At 55.9% G+C, this 17,512-nt stretch overlaps 1 protein-coding gene across 3 annotated transcripts in view; it reads left to right on the top strand.

Moving 5' to 3' along the window:
- Disp3 (dispatched RND transporter family member 3) overlaps positions 1-17,126 on the top strand; it is a 51,718-nt gene extending 34,592 nt beyond the window's left edge. For 2 of the 3 annotated variants that reach the window (XM_074081354.1, XM_074081355.1), the window contains exons 10-21: positions 821-982; positions 2,821-2,934; positions 3,690-3,826; positions 4,824-5,008; positions 6,571-6,701; positions 6,778-6,950; positions 7,412-7,538; positions 7,993-8,138; positions 10,061-10,220; positions 10,697-10,810; positions 11,078-11,347; positions 12,102-17,126. In XM_074081354.1, coding sequence (XP_073937455.1) covers positions 821-982; positions 2,821-2,934; positions 3,690-3,826; positions 4,824-5,008; positions 6,571-6,701; positions 6,778-6,950; positions 7,412-7,538; positions 7,993-8,138; positions 10,061-10,220; positions 10,697-10,810; positions 11,078-11,347; positions 12,102-12,433 — 2,051 coding nt within the window. In that variant the 3' untranslated portion in view covers positions 12,434-17,126. The remainder of the gene's footprint in view (positions 1-820; positions 983-2,820; positions 2,935-3,689; positions 3,827-4,823; positions 5,009-6,570; positions 6,702-6,777; positions 6,951-7,411; positions 7,539-7,992; positions 8,139-10,060; positions 10,221-10,696; positions 10,811-11,077; positions 11,348-12,101) is intronic. The other variant, XM_020181657.2, reaches the window with a different exon arrangement.
- Positions 17,127-17,512: the final 386 nt, after the last annotated feature.

Here is a 17,512-nt window from a genome sequence, read left to right as displayed (position 1 = left end):
GAGGACAGAGTGCTCATGCTTGGGCTCTGGGGTTCACTAGCCTGACTGGGGCTGAACCCCAGTTCTGCCACACTCTGTGACCTCAGCTGTGCTAGTCATGCGGGTGCTCAGCAGCAGTATCTAGGGGCTGGGGGCGTAGCTCAGTGGTAGAGCACGTAGTCAACATGTTCAAGGCCCTGGGTTCCATCCCTAGCACCAAAATAACAAGATGAAACAGCTGGACACCGGCAGCTCACACCTGTAATCATAGCTACTTGGGAGGCTGAGATTGAGAGGATTGCAGTTCAAGGCCAGCCCAGGGACATAATTCAAAAGACCCCCATCTCTAAAACAACCAGAGCAAAATGGACTGGAGGTGTGGCTCAAGCAGTAGAGCACCTGCTTTGCAGACACAAAGCCCTGGGTTCAAGCCCCAGTCTCACTTTAAAAAAAAGTGCCTAACAGTGCAGTCCTAAGGAATGCGATAGCATATTGGGAGGTCTTAGCCAGTGTGTGGCATCACCGTCCTTGTCACCAACAGTGCGTTAGAGTTGGGGCTGATCAAGCAGCCATGCCAGCTCTTCTCAAATGTCTCATGCGCTGAGATGCTGGCTGGCTCTGATGGATGAATGTCAGCTTGTAGCTTGTGGCTGGACCCAAGTGACTCTGCATGTAACAGCCAGCCCTGACCCTGGCAAGTGTCACCACAGGCTGACAGGCTGGGCCTTTGCCTACTCCCTTACCCCTGCCCCCATGCCAAGCAGCACTGCCAGGGCCAGGGACCTGGCTGTGGGTTTACTGTTGGGCCCCAGCCCCACTAGCATGGTGTCCTTCATCCTAGGACTCTTCGTCTCCATCCTCATCCTGTCACTGGTGTTCGCTAGCCGGCTGCGCCCTGCTAGCCGGGCTCCACTGCTCTTCCGGCCCGACACCAACATCCAGGTGCTGCTGGATCTCAAGTACAACCTGAGCGCTGAGGGTATCTCCTGCATCACCTGCTCAGGTGAGCAACCCAGCCAGCAGATCCTCACCTTCTTTGGTGCCTAGGGCTACCCTGGCCACTGTGTGATCTCAGGCATTTCACCCTTTCCTTTGTGCTCAGTGTCCCCATGTTTCATCAAGTGTGTCCTTCCCGGGTGCCTGCTGTGCACTGGCTCTGGAAAGATGCAGTGGGCAGGAGGGGGACAGGCTTCTTGAGCTCAGAGAGTCCATGTTCTTGCACCAGGGACACGCTACTGGAGCATAGCATGTGGTAGATGTGAGCCTCGATGGAGAAAGGACACGGTGCCTTGGGGATAAGCTATCATGGAAGGCTACCTGGAGGAGGTTATGTCTAAGCCGATACCTGGAGAATGTGAAGGAGTTACCAGACTTGGGGAGAGCAGGAGTTAGGCAGGCTGGGAGGGGAAGGAAAGGAAGGTCTGAGCAGAGGGCAGTGCCAGTGATGGGGAAAGAACAGGGAGAAGTCTGAGAGAGGCAGCTGAGGAGTTAAGGCTGGCCAGGTGGGCTGGGCAAAGGCAGGTGGACTGAAGTGAGGAGTCTGGGTTTTATTCCATTTGTCTCCAAAAATTGGGTAAGGCTGGGGGGAGGGTTGTCAAGCAAAGAAGGGTAGAGATTGAGTCCCACAGCTGTGCGGATATGGACTGGTGGCCAGGTTGGAGGCTGGCCTGAGAGACACAGAGATGGGGAGTCAGGAAGCTTTGACTTCCACAGGACATGGTGACAGAGCAGTGTTAGGTTGAACAAGGAGGGGAGTTGCCTTCCAGGTTTCTGGTCCAGGCCCTCACCTTACAGTCTGAGTTCAGGGTGAGCACGTAGAAACCAAGCAAGAGGTTGCCAAGCCAGTGCTTCCAGCTCATGGGAGAAGAGCCGCTGTCTGCTGTAATTGCCTTCATTTAATTAGAGTGCTGTTCAGATTAACCTGGCCTCTCCTTGGTCATGGCATCAACTGAAAGTGAGATAATTGACTGCAGACCAGAGAGGGGTCCAGAGCCCCTGATAGATTGGAGCCAGCCTGGCCACATCTCCAGCCTGTGAGCCCCCCACCTGGGCACGACCTGTGCTCCTGGCTGCATTCCCAACTCCCCTGTCCCATGCCTGGGCACAGAGCTGCTGCCCTGAGACCTCCTGGCCACCCTCCACCTGGCTCCAGAGTTCACACATGAACAAAAGCCAGGGTGGGCTCTGCTCCTGGTGGCATGTGAAAAGCAGTCAGTCCCAACTGTCCTGTGTCTGAGCCTTCTCTTAGAGGGACCCCTTGGTGTTTCAGTGAAGAGGGCTCCAGTTTTCGGAAGGGCGGCCAAGACCAACCTCTAATGGGCTCTGTCCTCACGTCCTGTGTGAGTCCCCAGCCTGAACTGCCACCCTCTCCCCTGTCCTGTGCCATTAGTAACGATGGCCTCCTGAGATTGACTCGTGCTTCTGATGTATAAAGTTCTCTCACAACAAAAACCTAGTCCAAAGCACTGTAGCCATCCCGACAAGTGTGCCCATTGATAAGACCACTTCCAGCTGCCCCTGGAATTGGGTGTTTCACTCGTGCCAGACGTGGGGCTAACACTTGAGGCCGCACCCTGTTCCCTAGCCCCCTTGGTGGGAGGTGCAGCACTGCCCTCACCGGCAGGCTTTAGAAAGTGAGGTGCAAAGTAAACAAGCGGGACAGCAATTTTGTCTTTCAAGGACAAAATTCAATTATTGATGTTTTTGTCAGGCCTATCTAGTCTCGTTCAGACCCCTGACACCATCCCTTCAGCCCCTGGGCCTTTCACAGCCTCTGCCCTTTGCCCATGAAGCCTGGCAAGGGCCCTGCTGTCCTGACATGGCATGGGGGATTGGGGGTAGGTCTGTTCCAGGAGAAACCCCACAGCCTGCAGAACAATATCCGGACATCCCTGGAGAAGAAGAAACGAGGCTCAGGTGTCCCCTGGGCCAGCCGGACTGACACCACCCTGCAGGGTGAGTGTGAGAGGGGGTCAGCAAATCCTCTTTGCTGCTGGGTGTGGGGACCCTGTAAAATTCAGCCGTGATTCTCCTGCAGGAATGAAGGTTTGCATGCTTGGTCACTGTAGAGGAGCAGGGTACAAGGGAAACTCAGGACCTTGCCCACAATCCCAGCAGCTCCACTAGGCCAGGACACTGCTCTTCCCCTGCCACCTCCCAGCCTGGCCTGTTGTGTTCCAGTAACCTTTCGTGGCCACCAAAGCCGTCCTGAGCATTGGGAGGGGGTGTCCTGAGTCCTGAAGGTCAGCTTGTCACTACTGGGGTCTCTGTCAGAAGGAAGCTGCTAGGACAAGTGTATTATGGGAATTAACCCCCATGAAGCAGTTGTGTGTCTGTCATCCCATGGCATTGTAACCACCTCTGTCCCCACCACTGTTGTTACCGCCACCAGCCCCACCATTCACACCGTGGTCCCCATCAATGACATCATTACTCTAGTGCATCACTGTACCTCTATAGTCACTGCCCTGACCCCATGCCGTGATCACCACCCCCACCATCACTGCCACCCACCCCACGACCACCACCTCCACTATCAGTGCCATGGCTGCAGTACAGAAGCGAGGAACAAAGTCATCGCTTGGAGATGAGCCCCAAGATCAGGGTTCTCAGCTCCTCAGTCCTCAGAGATGAGAGTGGGGTGCCCAACGGTCGGGAGACTGTCAAAATGACTGTCCACTCCTCTTCTTCCATCCCTCACTTGTACCTAGGCTCTGTGGGCACCGTGTACATCTCCAAAGTGAAGAGTAAAGGCCACCCAGCTGTCTACAGGCTATCCCTCAATGCCAGCCTGCCTGCCCCTTGGCAGGCCATTTCCCCCGGGGATGGAGAGGTGCCCTCCTTCCAGGTGAGCCTGGGCTCCTGTAACTCAAGTTGCAACCATGAGGGAGGGGTCCACAGTGCCTCACTGTGGGTGCTGACCAGGTTGGGGGCAGTCTGGGTCCTTGATAATGGAGCTGCTGCGGGCATGTGGAGATCACCTCACGTCAGCCAGGCCTGGGTTCGAGTCCTGGCTCTGCTATGTATAACCTGGACGACTTTGGGCAGATTACTTAATATCTCTGAGCCTCAGTTTCCTCATCTATGAAATGGGGGTTTATGTACCAGGCAGCATGGCTGGAAGTACGTGAGGCAAGGCCCAAATGGCAACCAGTAGTTCACCTTGTTCATGGCAGCTATTCTAGCCCCCAGAGTCCTCAGGGCCGGCTCAGATTTCCAGTCTCCCCTCCCAGGGAAATTTGTGTTCCTTCCATCCTTAGACCTTCCAGGTGAGCATCTCATTTGGTCAAGTTTGTTTCCATGTGAAAGATGAGGCCCCAGCTTTCCTAGCTCTGGACCTTTGCCTGTACTAGCACTGCCTCTGAGCTTTGCTTCTGGCTCAGTACACAGCTACCTCCAGAGTCCTGGGTCAGATCTCGGCACAAATGTCACCCCTTCATGAGCCCCAGCCTGGGGCCCTCTTCTCCCCTGCCATTGACCACCTGTCTTATCATTGCTACCGTCTGAGCCCACCCAGCCCGTACCTAATCCGAAACCATCCTAGCCGGCAGCAGCACGGGGCAGTGACCTGCCTGTTCCTCCCGCTGTTTAGTCCTCAGCGCAGATGCTCTGAGAGCGCTTGGTGGGGGAGAAATGAGTCTCAGGGAAGCAGGAAAGGATTTGCCTGGTTCTCAGACTCAAACCCAGGCCTCCTGAGCTCTGCCCCAAGCTCTGCCCCCACTCTGGGGGCTGGCACAGAGACAGGACAGGACGTAGTAGGAGGGTGGGGACAGACTCTGAGGCCCGGCCAGGCCAAGGCAGCCTCCCCGAGTCACATGTCTTGTCTCTGTCAACCCACTGCTTAGGTATATAGAGCGCCTTTTGGTGACTTCACCAAGAAGCTGACCGCTTGTATGTCTACAGTAGGGCTGCTCCAGGCGGCGAGCCCCTCCCGCAAGTGGATGCTGACGACCTTGGCCTGCGACGCCAAGCGGGGCTGGAGGCTTGACTTCAGCTTCTACGTGGCCGCCACAGAGCAGCAGCACACCCGGTAATGGCCTTGCAGAGCCGCCCATTCCCACCACCCGGCCTACTGTTTCTCTTCTCTCTCCTCTTCCCTCTCTCCCTCCCTCTTTCCATCTCTCCCCCGCTTCTCTCTCTCTTTCACGAGATGCCAGCAGGCACCTTCAGAACCCCCGTCCATTTCCACAAACATGTTCAAATGTCTGTATGCTCAGGACTGAGGAGTGGGGACACTAGCAGAGATGAAACTCACTGATCTGCACCCCAACTCACCCTCTGACACTCTCCCTCCCGACAGCTCTGCAGGGGTCAGAGTGGCCATCTTGCTGTTCCTTGGGCTCATTTCTACTTCAGGACCTTTGTTTTCATTGTCCCTCTGCCCAGAATGCCCTCCCCAGCTCCTTGTGTGTTTGGCTACTCAAGACTCAGCTTCTACCCAAATGTCACCTGTGAATGGCTGTCCTGCCCATTCACTCCGCCCAGCCTCTCCATGTACCACTCACTGCTCTTCCGCCTTTATTCATGCCCTTGGTATGCACTTAGTTCTGAAAACAGTGACTATTGCCCCCTCCCTTAGACTGAAAGGCGAGTGCAGGAGGCTGTGTCTGTTGTAGTCACCTACTGTATACTCAGTCCTGCCTGGGCCTGGCATGCAGCAAGTGCCTGATGCCTGTTGAATGAGAGGCTGTGTTCTCTGTTGGAGGGTCTACAGGGCCCTGGGGGCGTCATGTCCCAGGTTTCTTCCCCATGTAGCTGAGGATCCACCCAGAACAAACACTAACCGCCACTGTGCACTGGCACTGTGCTGGGATGGAGATTCTGTAATGACCAAGAGGAAGGGCCATCTAGCGAGAGACTGGCCTCTAACCAGTAAACGGCAGTCTTGCTACAAACTAGGATGTGTGCTTGGAAAGAAAGAGCGTGGCTCCTGGCGCAGAGCACTGGGACACCTGGGGATCACAGAAGGCTGAATTCCATGTGGGACAGAGGGTGAATTGTGGAGGTGGCTCTCTCAGGTCCCTGTCCGGGTGGATGCCCCTTGTCTTGGGGGTGGGCATCCCTCTGCTTGCCCGGTTCTTAGCAGAGAGTGGGCTCATTCTGCACACACACAGCAGAGCCCAGGGGTCAGGCGAACTGCCTGAGTGAGCATAAGACATTCTAGAAAGAACCCCAAGCTGTCTTAGGTCCAATGATCAGCAAGCCATTTGGCCATGGAACCCTTACTTCAAACAGAGCCTTGAGGCTCCAGTGTGCCACTCAGCAGGGACACTCTATCCCTCCTGAACCATTGTTGTCCCTGGAGGACAGCCTGAAAACTGCTTTGTCCTCCACCCCCATACCTCCACCTGCATGGACACTGAGAGCCAGAGAGAGGAAGGCCCTTGACCTGGGTCAGAGGGTCAGTCTTGATAGGGCATGACTAGAACAGGTTTCCAAATCCCCAGTCCCAGGCGCCCCTCTGCCTGACCAAATCCCTGTGCTGGGGCGAGGCTAGGTCTGTCCTGTGCTCAACCAGGGCCTTCAGATGGCTGCTCTTGCCTTGCCTTTCCTGACTCCTCCTGGCCTTCCTGGCCTTCCTTGCCTCCACAGGAAGCTGTACTTTGCTCAGTCCCACAAGCCCCCCTTTCACGGGCGCGTGTGTGTGGCACCTCCTGGGTGCCTGCTCAGCTCCAGCCCTGACGGGCCCACCAAAGGCTTCTTCTATGTGCCTAGTGAGAAAGGTACTGGTGGGGGCACCCTGTGGGTCCTCGGGAGCCTGGGCCCAGCCTTTTCTGACAGCTCCAACTCCCCCTACAGCGTCCAAAGCCCGCCTCTCGGCCACCTTCGGGTTCAACCCCTGCGTGAACACAGGCTGTGGGAAGCCAGCTGTGCGGCCACTCGTGGACACAGGGGCCATGGTCTTTGTGGTCTTTGGCATTATTGGCATCAACCGCACCCGGCAGGTGGACAACCACGTCATTGGAGACCCGGTACGTGGGCCCACTTTGAGCAGATGTGGGAGTGCCTGGCTGCAGCTGCCAGCTTGCAAACAAGCACCCACCTTGGGCAGCCAGCCCAGCACCTCACACATAGTCTTGGCTCCTGGATGGCTCCTCCAGCCTAGGCAGGAACCCCACAGGAACCCCTGGAGGGCTGAGGGGGACAGGCAGACACTGCAAGACGGAGTGTGTGGCTGACCAGAAGGAAGGGGAGAAAAGCACAGAGGTGAGGTGGGACTGTGAGGAAGCAGAGTAGAGATCAAGGTGTCATAGGAGCCAGGCGGGGCGGGATTGGTGGGGGCAGCAGATGACCATGCAGAGGTTGCAGCATGGTGGTGACAGCGGTAGCAAGAAGCTGCTGGAGGGTCTTCCCGAGGCGTGGGGAAGTGGAGCCCGGGCCTGAGTCCCCCTCTCTCTGAGCGGCCCGGGCCGGCTGTGTCTCCTTGGGAAAGGGTAGCGTCATCTACGACACCAGCTTTGACCTCTTCAAAGAAATCGGGCACCTGTGTCGCCTCTGCAAGGCCATCGCGGGCAACTCTGAGCTGGTAAAGCCAGGCGGAGCCCAGTGTCTGCCCTCAGGTACGTGGGGTTGGTTGCACAGTCCTCAGGCTGTAGGCCATGGTCCACGACAGACAGCAAAGGGTGCGGGCCTGGCATGCCGGTGCCTTTGCAGACGTGTCCGTGCTTGAGTATCTCCATTGGGCACACAGGCATACAGGAACAGTTGTGTCCACCAGTGAGTGTGGACTTGGGTGTGAAGAGGAATGGCACAGAGGTGTGGCGGGTGTGGGGTGTGGGCTTTTCTGAAACTGGGGCAGCGCCCACAGGTTACCTGGCTGAGGTCATGCCCAGGCTATGCCTGAAGGGCCCAAAAGGTCATTTGCACCTGATAGCTTATGTGGGTTGTAGGTTTCCCAGTGATACTGCCAGTGGTTGCCACCACTTTGGTTATTGGGGAGGCAAGTGAGTGTGTGTGCACAGGCGTGATGGACAGCCAATCTTCTGGCCCCAGCCTCGTCTCTTCTCCTCACAGGCTACAGCATCTCCTCCTTCCTGCAGATGTTGCACCCAGAGTGCAAGGAGCTGCCCGAGCCCAACCTGCTGCCTGGGCAGTTGTCCCATGGGGCAGTGGGCGTCAAGGAAGGCCGTGTACACTGGATCTCCATGGCCTTTGAGTCGGTGAGCACACTGCACCCAGTGCTGACTTTGGACAAGTATTGCCTTTGATTCTGGACCTCATCCCAGATCAGAGAGGAACACTGAGGCCTTTGCCTGAGGTCACATGGCTAGTAGGTGTCAACATCAAGGGCCAAACCAGCCCATCTAGCTATAGGGCTCTGCCTTCCCCCCACAGGCTGCCACCAGCTCCCCTTCCCCTCTACACCAACCAGAGTCGTGTTTCCTGCAGCTGCAGAGCTCTAGGGACTGGTGGGGGTGCAGAACACTCTCCTCTGCCACTGTGGGAGGCTAGGGTCAGAGCCACAGACCCTGGTGATGGGCCTTCCACAGGTAGCTAAGCGAGGAGACTTTGGAAGCCAAGGGACCAGCCACCCACACATCTCCCTGCCGCCTGTATCCCCTCTGGACATTCCCTGGACTCTGCCTAAGGAGGTGCACACGTGCACACACACAGGCACCTACTAACACATACACATACCCTCCATACCTGGGCCTCCCTGGGCCCTGACACTTTGCTTTCTGAGACTCAGCAAGGGCATCTGTGCTACCTCCATATAGAGATCACCTGGAATGCTCAGTGTGCTGAGCACATCACCTCTGCTCTCTGGCCTCAGGTTCCTCATCTGTAAATTAAAGCCCTCTCCCCAAACACACACAGTTACACAGCCACAACCACACAGGAACACTGGGATAAGAAAGACAGTGGCAAGTGGAGGCAACGCCTCTTCTCCAGGCCCACATCCTTCCTCCCCACCCTTTGTGTTATTTGTTGCACAAGCCACAAAGCCACTGCCCACCAGATAGAAGGGTCCTGAAGACCTCTGGCCCTCAGGGAACTGCCAGGCTGCTGCAGATCCAAGACAAAGCTCAGAGAAGCTTTTCTTTTTAGTTCTTTCATGGAGGTAAAGCACACATACTATAAACACTTACTATCTGAGCTGTCTGTAAAAATATAAGTGAGTGGCATTGAGGACATCCCTGGGGATGGAGGTGTGGCTCAGTCGTGGAGCGCTTGACTAGCATGCACAAGGCTTTGGGTTAAATTCTCAGCATGGAAAAAAGAGGGAAAGAAACATTCTCACAGTTGTACAGCGATAGTCACCATCCAGGTGCAAAGCTTTCCATCTTCCTCAGCTGAAACTCTGCCCATTAGTCACTCCTTCCCCATTCCCCTCCTCCAGTCCCCAGCAACCCCCAGCCTACTTTCTGTCTCTGTTTGACTCCTCTAAATAGCTCATGTAAGTGGATCACAGATTTCCTTTTCATCAGCCTAATGTCCTCAGGGCTCATCTGTGTTGGAGCATGAAGCAGATCTTCCTTTCCTTTTCAGTCTGTTTGAGGGAGTCTCACTCCACAGGCCAGGTGTCCCCCTTCCAAGCCGACCCCTAGCAACACTCAGATACACACACGCATGCGCACACAGAAATACACGCATCTGGTAGACACACTGAGAGTGGTTCCTGGTCAGCAACAGAATTGGGTCAGGAAGGTAACGAGAAAGTTCCAGAGTAGGAAGAGCCTGCTCCTTTCACGCACCCTCAGGGCCACTGTGCTGAGCTGAGCTGCACGGGCTACTCCTCCCCTCAAGACTTGCACTCCAGCCAGGAGGCAGGTTTCCAGTGACAAGAATTATGACAGGGAAGTACTGGAGGTCTGAGGGCCCAGAGAAGGCCCATCTTGGGCCCAGGAAGGCTTCCTGGAGGAGGCAGGCCCCTGCAAGCCTCAGGATCATGTGGGTCTGTGGAGGGTGGTGCCTGAGAGTGTGGAATTTTGGGAGAGATTGTGCCAGTCCTGATGTGGGCTCACTGGGGACGGCATCAGTGCTCACACTCCATTGCTGGGCACAGAACCGAGTGGCCATCCCTGGGAACGGTGAGTAGGCCACAGTCCCTGCCTGTCTCACCAGCTTATGTCCCCTGTAGACTACCTACAAGGGCAAGTCCTCTTTCCAGACCTACTCAGACTACCTGCGCTGGGAGAGCTTCCTCCGGCAGCAGCTGCAGACCTTCCCTGAGGGCTCAGCCCTGCACCGTGGCTTCCAGACCTGTGAGCACTGGAAGCAGATCTTCATGGAGATCATAGGTGAGCCAGGCCAGGCAGGCAGGGCCCACATAGGTGACCTGGGGCATCAAGGGCGTGGCCACTCCTATGGGAGTCACACTCTCCTCAGTCCTGGCCGAGAGCTAGGCCACTGACCAGACACCAGAGTTTGGGTCCTCTCCTGCTAGGGGCATCTGGCTGCATTGTCTGGCCTTGACTTTGGCCCCTGAAAAGTAACAGTCCTGGCCACTGGCAGCTATTGGTTATGGGCCCTTTCCAGATGCCAGACCCTTGCCAAGGGCCTGACCTGCCTTAACTGCTTGAACTCCAAATAAACTTCTACTTATGGGGTAGGCCCTGCTCTTACTGAGAGGCTGAGAGGTCAAGAGACTTAGAGTGGCTCAGCAATTGTGACTGCCCACTGTGCAACCCCAGTAGCCTCTGGGCTATGGTGGCAGGGGGTTCTGGGGGCTCCTTACTCTGCTGCCCCCTGAGGCCCCTGTTCTCCCACTTTGCAGGTGTGCAGAGCGCCCTGTACGGCCTGGTCCTCTCCCTGCTTATCTGCATAGCTGCAGTGGCCGTGTTCACCACCCATGTCCTGCTTCTGCTGCCCGTGCTCCTGAGCATCCTAGGTACATGCCAGGTGGTGGGGACAGAAACAAGCAGGGCTCTCCCTGAGGCCCAGGGAAGCAAGTTTCTCTGAGCCTCTGACCATTGGGTCTCGTCAGGGAAGGCCTGACCGCAGCAAGACCCTGCACAGCGAGAAGCTCCTCTGCTCAGTGCTGCCTGACGGTGGCACATAGGAGCCACAAGTCTCAGCTCCCAGAGTGGAGCCAAGTGTCCACTTGCAGCATTTGGTTCAGTGACTTGTCCCCTCTCTCGTCCCTTCCCTTCTCTAGGACTGGCCCCTGTCCCTCCTGTCACCCAAGGTGGAAGCTTTAGCCTTCCCCAGGGCCATGTTGGCAGGCTGGGTCCAAGCTGTGCCCCTGCTGACCCCTGCAGGCATCGTCTGTCTCGTGGTGACAATCATGTACTGGAGTGGCTGGGAGATGGGTGCCGTGGAGGCCATATCACTGTCCATCCTGGTCGGCTCCTCCGTGGACTACTGCGTCCACCTCGTGGAAGGCTACCTGCTAGCTGGGGAGAACCTGCCCCCTCACCAGGCCGAGGTGAGCACTCCTGCCATATGCGCCCCACCCTTGAATCTCCTCCCACCTTGGCACAATGGAGGGGTCCCCCAAGGACTGCAGGACACCCCTGGTACCCAACTCCCAAGCAGGCTATGCTCTGGGAGCTGAGGTTTCCCAAGCCTGATCTGCAAGCCCCAAGGAATCAAATTCTAAGGCTAGCTCAGTGCAAGTAGCAGTGGGGCTGGTCCATGCCCCCAGCCTGTCTCCCCAAGTGAGCACTCAGGAGTCGGACCAGACAGACAGTACACAAGGCCCTTTCCTGCCAGGTCTGCATCTGCAGCCTATGGAGCCAGGGGGGTGAACTGGTCCAGCCAACTCCTGAGGGGACACACACACACACACATATACACACATGCCCTTTGCGGCTTGTGTGTGCAGAGCCAGAGCCAGCTACAGCTAGGGAAGTGTTTGGGGTTCCTCCTAGTTTGGAATAGTGTTTGTGTGAAGACATAAATACATGAAAATTAAGTCAGTTGTGCTACACTGCTTTTGGTCAAAAGAACGAAGTCGTTTCAATCAGGGCTCCTATTTGTGTGGACCTACTATGTCAGCCGTCCTGTCCTTGGCATCCTGGCTATGTTGAGTCTGCTGTGCCCTGTGAAACAGCCACTGCTGCCGCCTCCTTATAGAGCGGGAGTTGGGGCCTGGGGGATGTTCACATGCTGCAAAGCCAGGTCCTGGTACTGGGTCCCTGGTGGGCACTCAGCCCCAGGTGTCACTCTCTGCTCCCCAGGATGCCCACTCTCAGCGCCAGTGGAGGACGTTGGAGGCAGTGCGGCATGTGGGCGTGGCCATCGTGTCCAGTGCCCTCACCACAGTCATTGCCACCGTGCCACTCTTCTTCTGCATCATTGCCCCCTTTGCCAAGTTCGGCAAGATCGTAGCACTCAACACAGGCGTGTCCATCCTGTACACGCTCACCGTCAGCACCGCCCTGCTGGGCATCATGGCCCCTGGCTCGTTCACCCGGACCAGGACTTCCTTCCTCAAGGCCCTGGGTGCTGTGCTGCTGGCAGGAGCCCTGGGGCTGGGAGCCTGCCTCGTGCTCCTACACAGTGGCTTTAAGATCCCTCTGCCCAGCGGGGCCATCCTATAGCCCTGTGCCTGGATTCTGACTTGTGTACCTTGGCCCAGCAGGTGGGGACCAGCCACACTGTGACCCCAGGGGCTCTTTATTTCCCAGCCAGGTTCCATTTGGTTCCTTTCCCAGGCCTGACCAAGCCAAGCCCATGCCACTACAACTGTGCCCAGCTGGGCTGCAGCCCCTCGCTGGACTCTGTCCTATCAGGGAAGGGACCAGCCTTCCTCCTGTGCCTGGTTACCATGGGCGGGTGGCTGACTCATTGAGGTCTCCTTGAACAGTGCTTCAGTGCTCATAACCTGCTGGGGTGGGCGTTTCAGGGACCCCGTTCTACAGATGTGAAGACTGAGGCACCAGGAGGCATTAACTGCCCTATGGCCAGGTCAGGGCAGAGCCAGAGCTGCCTGGGAACACAGGACTCCCTGGAGCCTTTGCAGGAAGAGCACAGTGGGGTCAAGGCGGGGGCCTCACACCCCCTGCTTTCCCTCCCCTCCCCCTCAGCTTGATGCAGCTGATGCTGGGTGTCTTGTGGTCCTCCCCAGGCCCTCACCCAGGCCAGCAAGGACAGAGACCCAGCCTGGTGTTGTGCATGTCCAATCCCTGGCCCCAGCTCGGGACTCCTCTAAGACCCTCTCGGGAGCTGTGGGGCACAGCACAGCCTTCCTCACAAGTCCAAGCCCCATCCCCCCACCTGATGTTTTGGGGGGCTGTCCCCTCTGGGGAGGAGCTGACCATGCCTGCTACCTGCTCATGGCAGATGGTTCCTATTAAAGTGAAATGAAACTGCAGCCCGCTGCTATTAACACAAGCATTTTAAGCATCGCTGGCCCCATATTTTTAAAATTGAAATAACTAAGTGTCCGCATGCAGCCCAGCCAGAGCCTGGTGCAGAGGGTGGCGCTGGACCTGGATGGAGATGGAGGTGGGTGGAGGGTACAAACAAGGATACAGAGCACTGTGAGGCTGGGGGCCTCCATTGTGGGAGGTAAGGCCCAGAGATGCCTCTGTCCTTCCGGGGCCCAGCTAACCCCACAGCTGGGATGTTTCTGAGTGCCTTTCAAAAGCCTGGCATCGTGCCGGGTGCTGGCCTGCTCTTTAGAGGGCAGACGTTCCCCTTGGGGTTCATGAATCTGGACACAGACTGAGCTGGGACTGATCTGTGAGGGGCAGGAAGAGCCCCAGGTAGTCTCCATGCTAGCTCACCTTGGCATCAGTAAATAGTAGCTGGGGGGCTGGGGCTGCAAGACAGTTGGATACCACCACCCCTCACACCTGACGCATGCCTGGCATGAAGTAGTGCTTGGTATTTGCCGAGGGAATGGTAGACTTGGGACCCACCATCCGTGGTGAAGAAATAAAAACAAGCAACTGGTGGTACTGATTGACACATGGCACTGTATGAGATACTCTTCTCAGGGCTGGTGTTCATGTCCTGGTGCCACCATAACAAAGCACCACAAACTGCTTAAACAGCAGGAATTAATCCTCACACTTCTGCAGGCTGGACATCCAAATCAAGGTGTTGGCAGGACTGGTTCTTTCTGGGGGTTTGAAGGGAGGGTCTGTTCCAGGCCTCCCTCTCCTGCTGACTGCTGGCTATCCTTGGCATCTGTTGGCTTGCAGATGCATGGCTCCAGTCTCTGCTTGTCATCACGTAGCCACCATTTCTCTGTGTGTCTCTGCTCACATCCTCTTCCCTCTTTGTAAGAGGACATGGGTCACAGGATTAGGGCCTAACGACTTCACCTTAACTTGCTCAACCATAAAGACCTTGTTTTCTGATAAGCTGGCATCCATGGGTGCCATAGATGGGGACTCCACCATGTCTTCTGAGGGGGACAGTTTGTCCCATACTGGGGCTACCTTGTACCAGCTCACCTGCTAGCCTTAGGAGCAGGTGTTTTTATGCACATTTTACACTCAGGGAAACCAAGGTCTGAGAAATGGACTCACTTAGATCACACAGCCAGTGAGTGGTGAGCCAGGCTTTGAGCCCACCCAGCCTGCCCCCAGGGCCTCTTACCGCCATTGTCACAAAGGCAGTGATGGCTACAGGAGGTCCAAGGTTGGTGGCCAAGTTGAGAAACCTGTTCTTAAACCCAGAAAGAAAGAAAACCCCTAGACTTGTACACCTTATGTGATTTCGTTTTCTGCCTGTGAAACTTGAGCCCTCGGAGGCCCAGCCAGAAGCACTGTGGCTGAGGGAAGGTTCCTGCCTCAGAGCACACAGCCCCTGAGGGGCTGCTTGGGGCTCAGACCAGGCTCCAACCCAGGACCTCTATAGTGCTTGTATGGGGTCACAACTGCAGGGACCCTTCTCTTCCAGATGACCACCCGCTGTGGAACATGGGACTTAGGGAGGAGGCAGGGGAGAAGGCTGGGAAATGAACAGCACACCCCAGAAGGTGCTTAGCAAGAGGACTGGTGTCTTAAGTCATTGTCCTGAGACCTTCCCAGTAATGTGGAGGCAAGTCATTTGCATATCATTTGCGTGCAGGCCACATGTTACCTGCTCATAAAGAGCCCTTGCTTGGCCCATTTCCTTTTAGGAACAGCTCATCTTCCTTCCCTCAGCCTCTACCTTTTCAGAGTGCGGCAGACAAGGTGGGCAGACAGGTCAAGGGTTGGGAAAGCCAGACCCTGTGCCTCTGTCACCTCCCTCCCAAGGCTGCCAGGGCTCCCCAGTTCTGTGCAGATCTCCAGGGCCTGGGGCCCTCAGGACTCCTTGAGTTAGGTTCCCATCTTACAGATGAGCAACCTGGGCCCCAGAGAGGGAAAGCGCACGCTGGTCTGGGACCAGGCTTGCCCTCTCTTCTCAATCACAGACCTGCCTCTCCCTCCAAACTGCCTGTCCTTGTCCCTCAAGGCCCTGCCTAGTGTCTGATCTGTCCTGGTCCACTTCAGCAATGAACTCCCTCCCAGGGCGAGGGCCAGGACAAGGCTCGGTTAAGAGGTGGATGAGGATTTGGGCCTTCCGTAGAGCTTTGACCATGCAGCTGGCTGCCTGCTTACCCACAAATAGATCCCCTCATCTTGTTTGTGACTGTTGGCAGCACGGGTCCCTGGGGGCAATGACTCCTGTGAGGAAAACCTTGACCTTCCTTTGCAGCCGATGCACGGCTGTGGTCTTAATGGGCTTTGCCAAGCTTAATGAGATGTTCCTAGTTCATTTGGCACAGCTGCAGCCTGAGGTGGCAGGACCCTGAGTGGAAGAGGGACTGAGAGCACCCAGAGGCCAAGGGAAGCAGGGCCCTCCCTCACCTGCCAAGGACCCCTGAGCCCCTGCTTTCTCTCCCCTTCTGTTGGGGACGAGACGTCATCCAGGGCTTGCTCATAAGGGGTGTGGGGCCCTACCCCACCTGGCCCTATTCCTCATCTGAGGGATCCTCCGTGTGCCTCAGAGATGGCCTTTGCCCTCTCTCACTGCCCCCATCCTCCTCCCTAGCTAACAATGAGTCTTGACAAAAGACAAGGCTGGGCCCACCCCATCTGCCCGAGGAAGCTGGGCTTTATCCTGAGGGGAGAAGAATATGACAAAAAGGATTTTAATAGCAGAAGCCCAGGGTTTACCTATGTGGTTGGTAGATCTAAAAGTCTGTAAGTGAGGGTGTGATGAAGCTGGCTCTTTGGTCGTGGAAGGTAACCTGGTTCAACCATGGAGGGAAATGTGGCAGGAACTATCAAAATGATAATCACACAGCCCTTTGGATTCAGCAGTCAGTCCTGCTTCAGAGAATTTATCCTGCAGATAAACTTAGCATTGGCCAAGTGAAAAGGTATCCACCAAAGACTTGTCTGTATAGCAAAGGACCAGGTCCCCTGCACCTCCATCAGCACAGGGACAGATGAAGTAAATTATGGCTCATCCGGTCACAACAGGACACTCCGCAGCTGTAAGGAAGAGGGAGGGGGCTTTCTGGGTGCCAGTGTGGAAAAACTACCAACATACATTATATGGGGAAGGAAAGGTTGCAAAACCATTGAAGTCCACGGGCTTATGTGTTTTTAAAAGGGAACAAGGTGAGAGAACTATGCTTCTTTTGTTTGCAGGAGCATCAAGTAATTTCGCAGCAGATGAAAGAAAAACTAAAACAGTGCTTTCGTGTGTGTGTGTGTGTGTGTGTGTGTGTGTGTGTGTGTTGGGGTGCAGGGGCTAGTCTGGTGCAGACAGAAAACGGTGGAAGACTTTGTTATAAATCTTTGCATACTCGAGTTTTTCACCTGCAGGAATGTATCATCTAGATGATCATGTAAGCATGGGAGAGAGGTGGCTGTCATTGGCTCCTTAGGAAGCTCATTCTGACTGCAGGGCAGAGGGAGGAAGGAAAGCAGGGAAGAAGGGGAACCTCACCCCGCCAGAAGGCCTCGGCAAACGTCAGTCAAGGAGCACTCACGGGAGGCACGCCAAGAGCTTCTTGGGGCAGTGCAAGGAGCCCTGCCACCTTTTCTGAGCAGGGATACCACTGTCTCTGCCCTGGAGCTGGGGAGTCTGGGCAGGAGGGTGGTGTTGCCTGAACCAATCTATTCCCAGCCCTGTGGAGGTGAGCATGCAGCCAAGAAGCCTGGAAGGGGCAGCCCCAGGGACCAGGAGGCCAGACAAGGCTCTAGTGAGAAGCATCCACTCACTGTGTGGCTGGGCAAGTCATGTTCCTATCTTTATGTGTTTGCTCATCCATTAAATAGAATAACACCCTCTGTGCATGGTCTTTGCATCTTAATGAGGTGATGTTTGCTCAGGCCTTGACCACAGGGATACCTGCTACGCCATCATCACCATTACCTTGTTATCCGACAGGTTTTTCCCAACTCAGGCTGGCACGTGTGTGCTTGGAGTTGCAAAGCTCTCCAAAGAAGCAGGAACACTCCCTCCTCCCCAGGAGTTGCCCTCTGCCTGGGGCTCTGATGGATAGTGAACACGGCCACCACACCTTTTTTGTCCACTGGGATGTGGCAAGTGTGAAGCACGCAAAGGCTTAAAATATGATTAGCCTCTGTGCTTTTGCCCCTTCCAGGAAAGGACACGTCCCACAAGCCTACTGGGTCCCGGAGGCTGAGAGGCCTGT

The sequence above is a fragment of the Castor canadensis genome, chromosome 7 (genome assembly GCF_047511655.1).
Source record: "Castor canadensis chromosome 7, mCasCan1.hap1v2, whole genome shotgun sequence".
In the NCBI taxonomy this organism is placed as follows: Eukaryota; Metazoa; Chordata; class Mammalia; order Rodentia; family Castoridae; genus Castor; species Castor canadensis.
The sequence above is the reverse complement of the archived record's forward strand: the minus strand, read 5'-3'. Positions and strand labels throughout refer to the sequence as shown.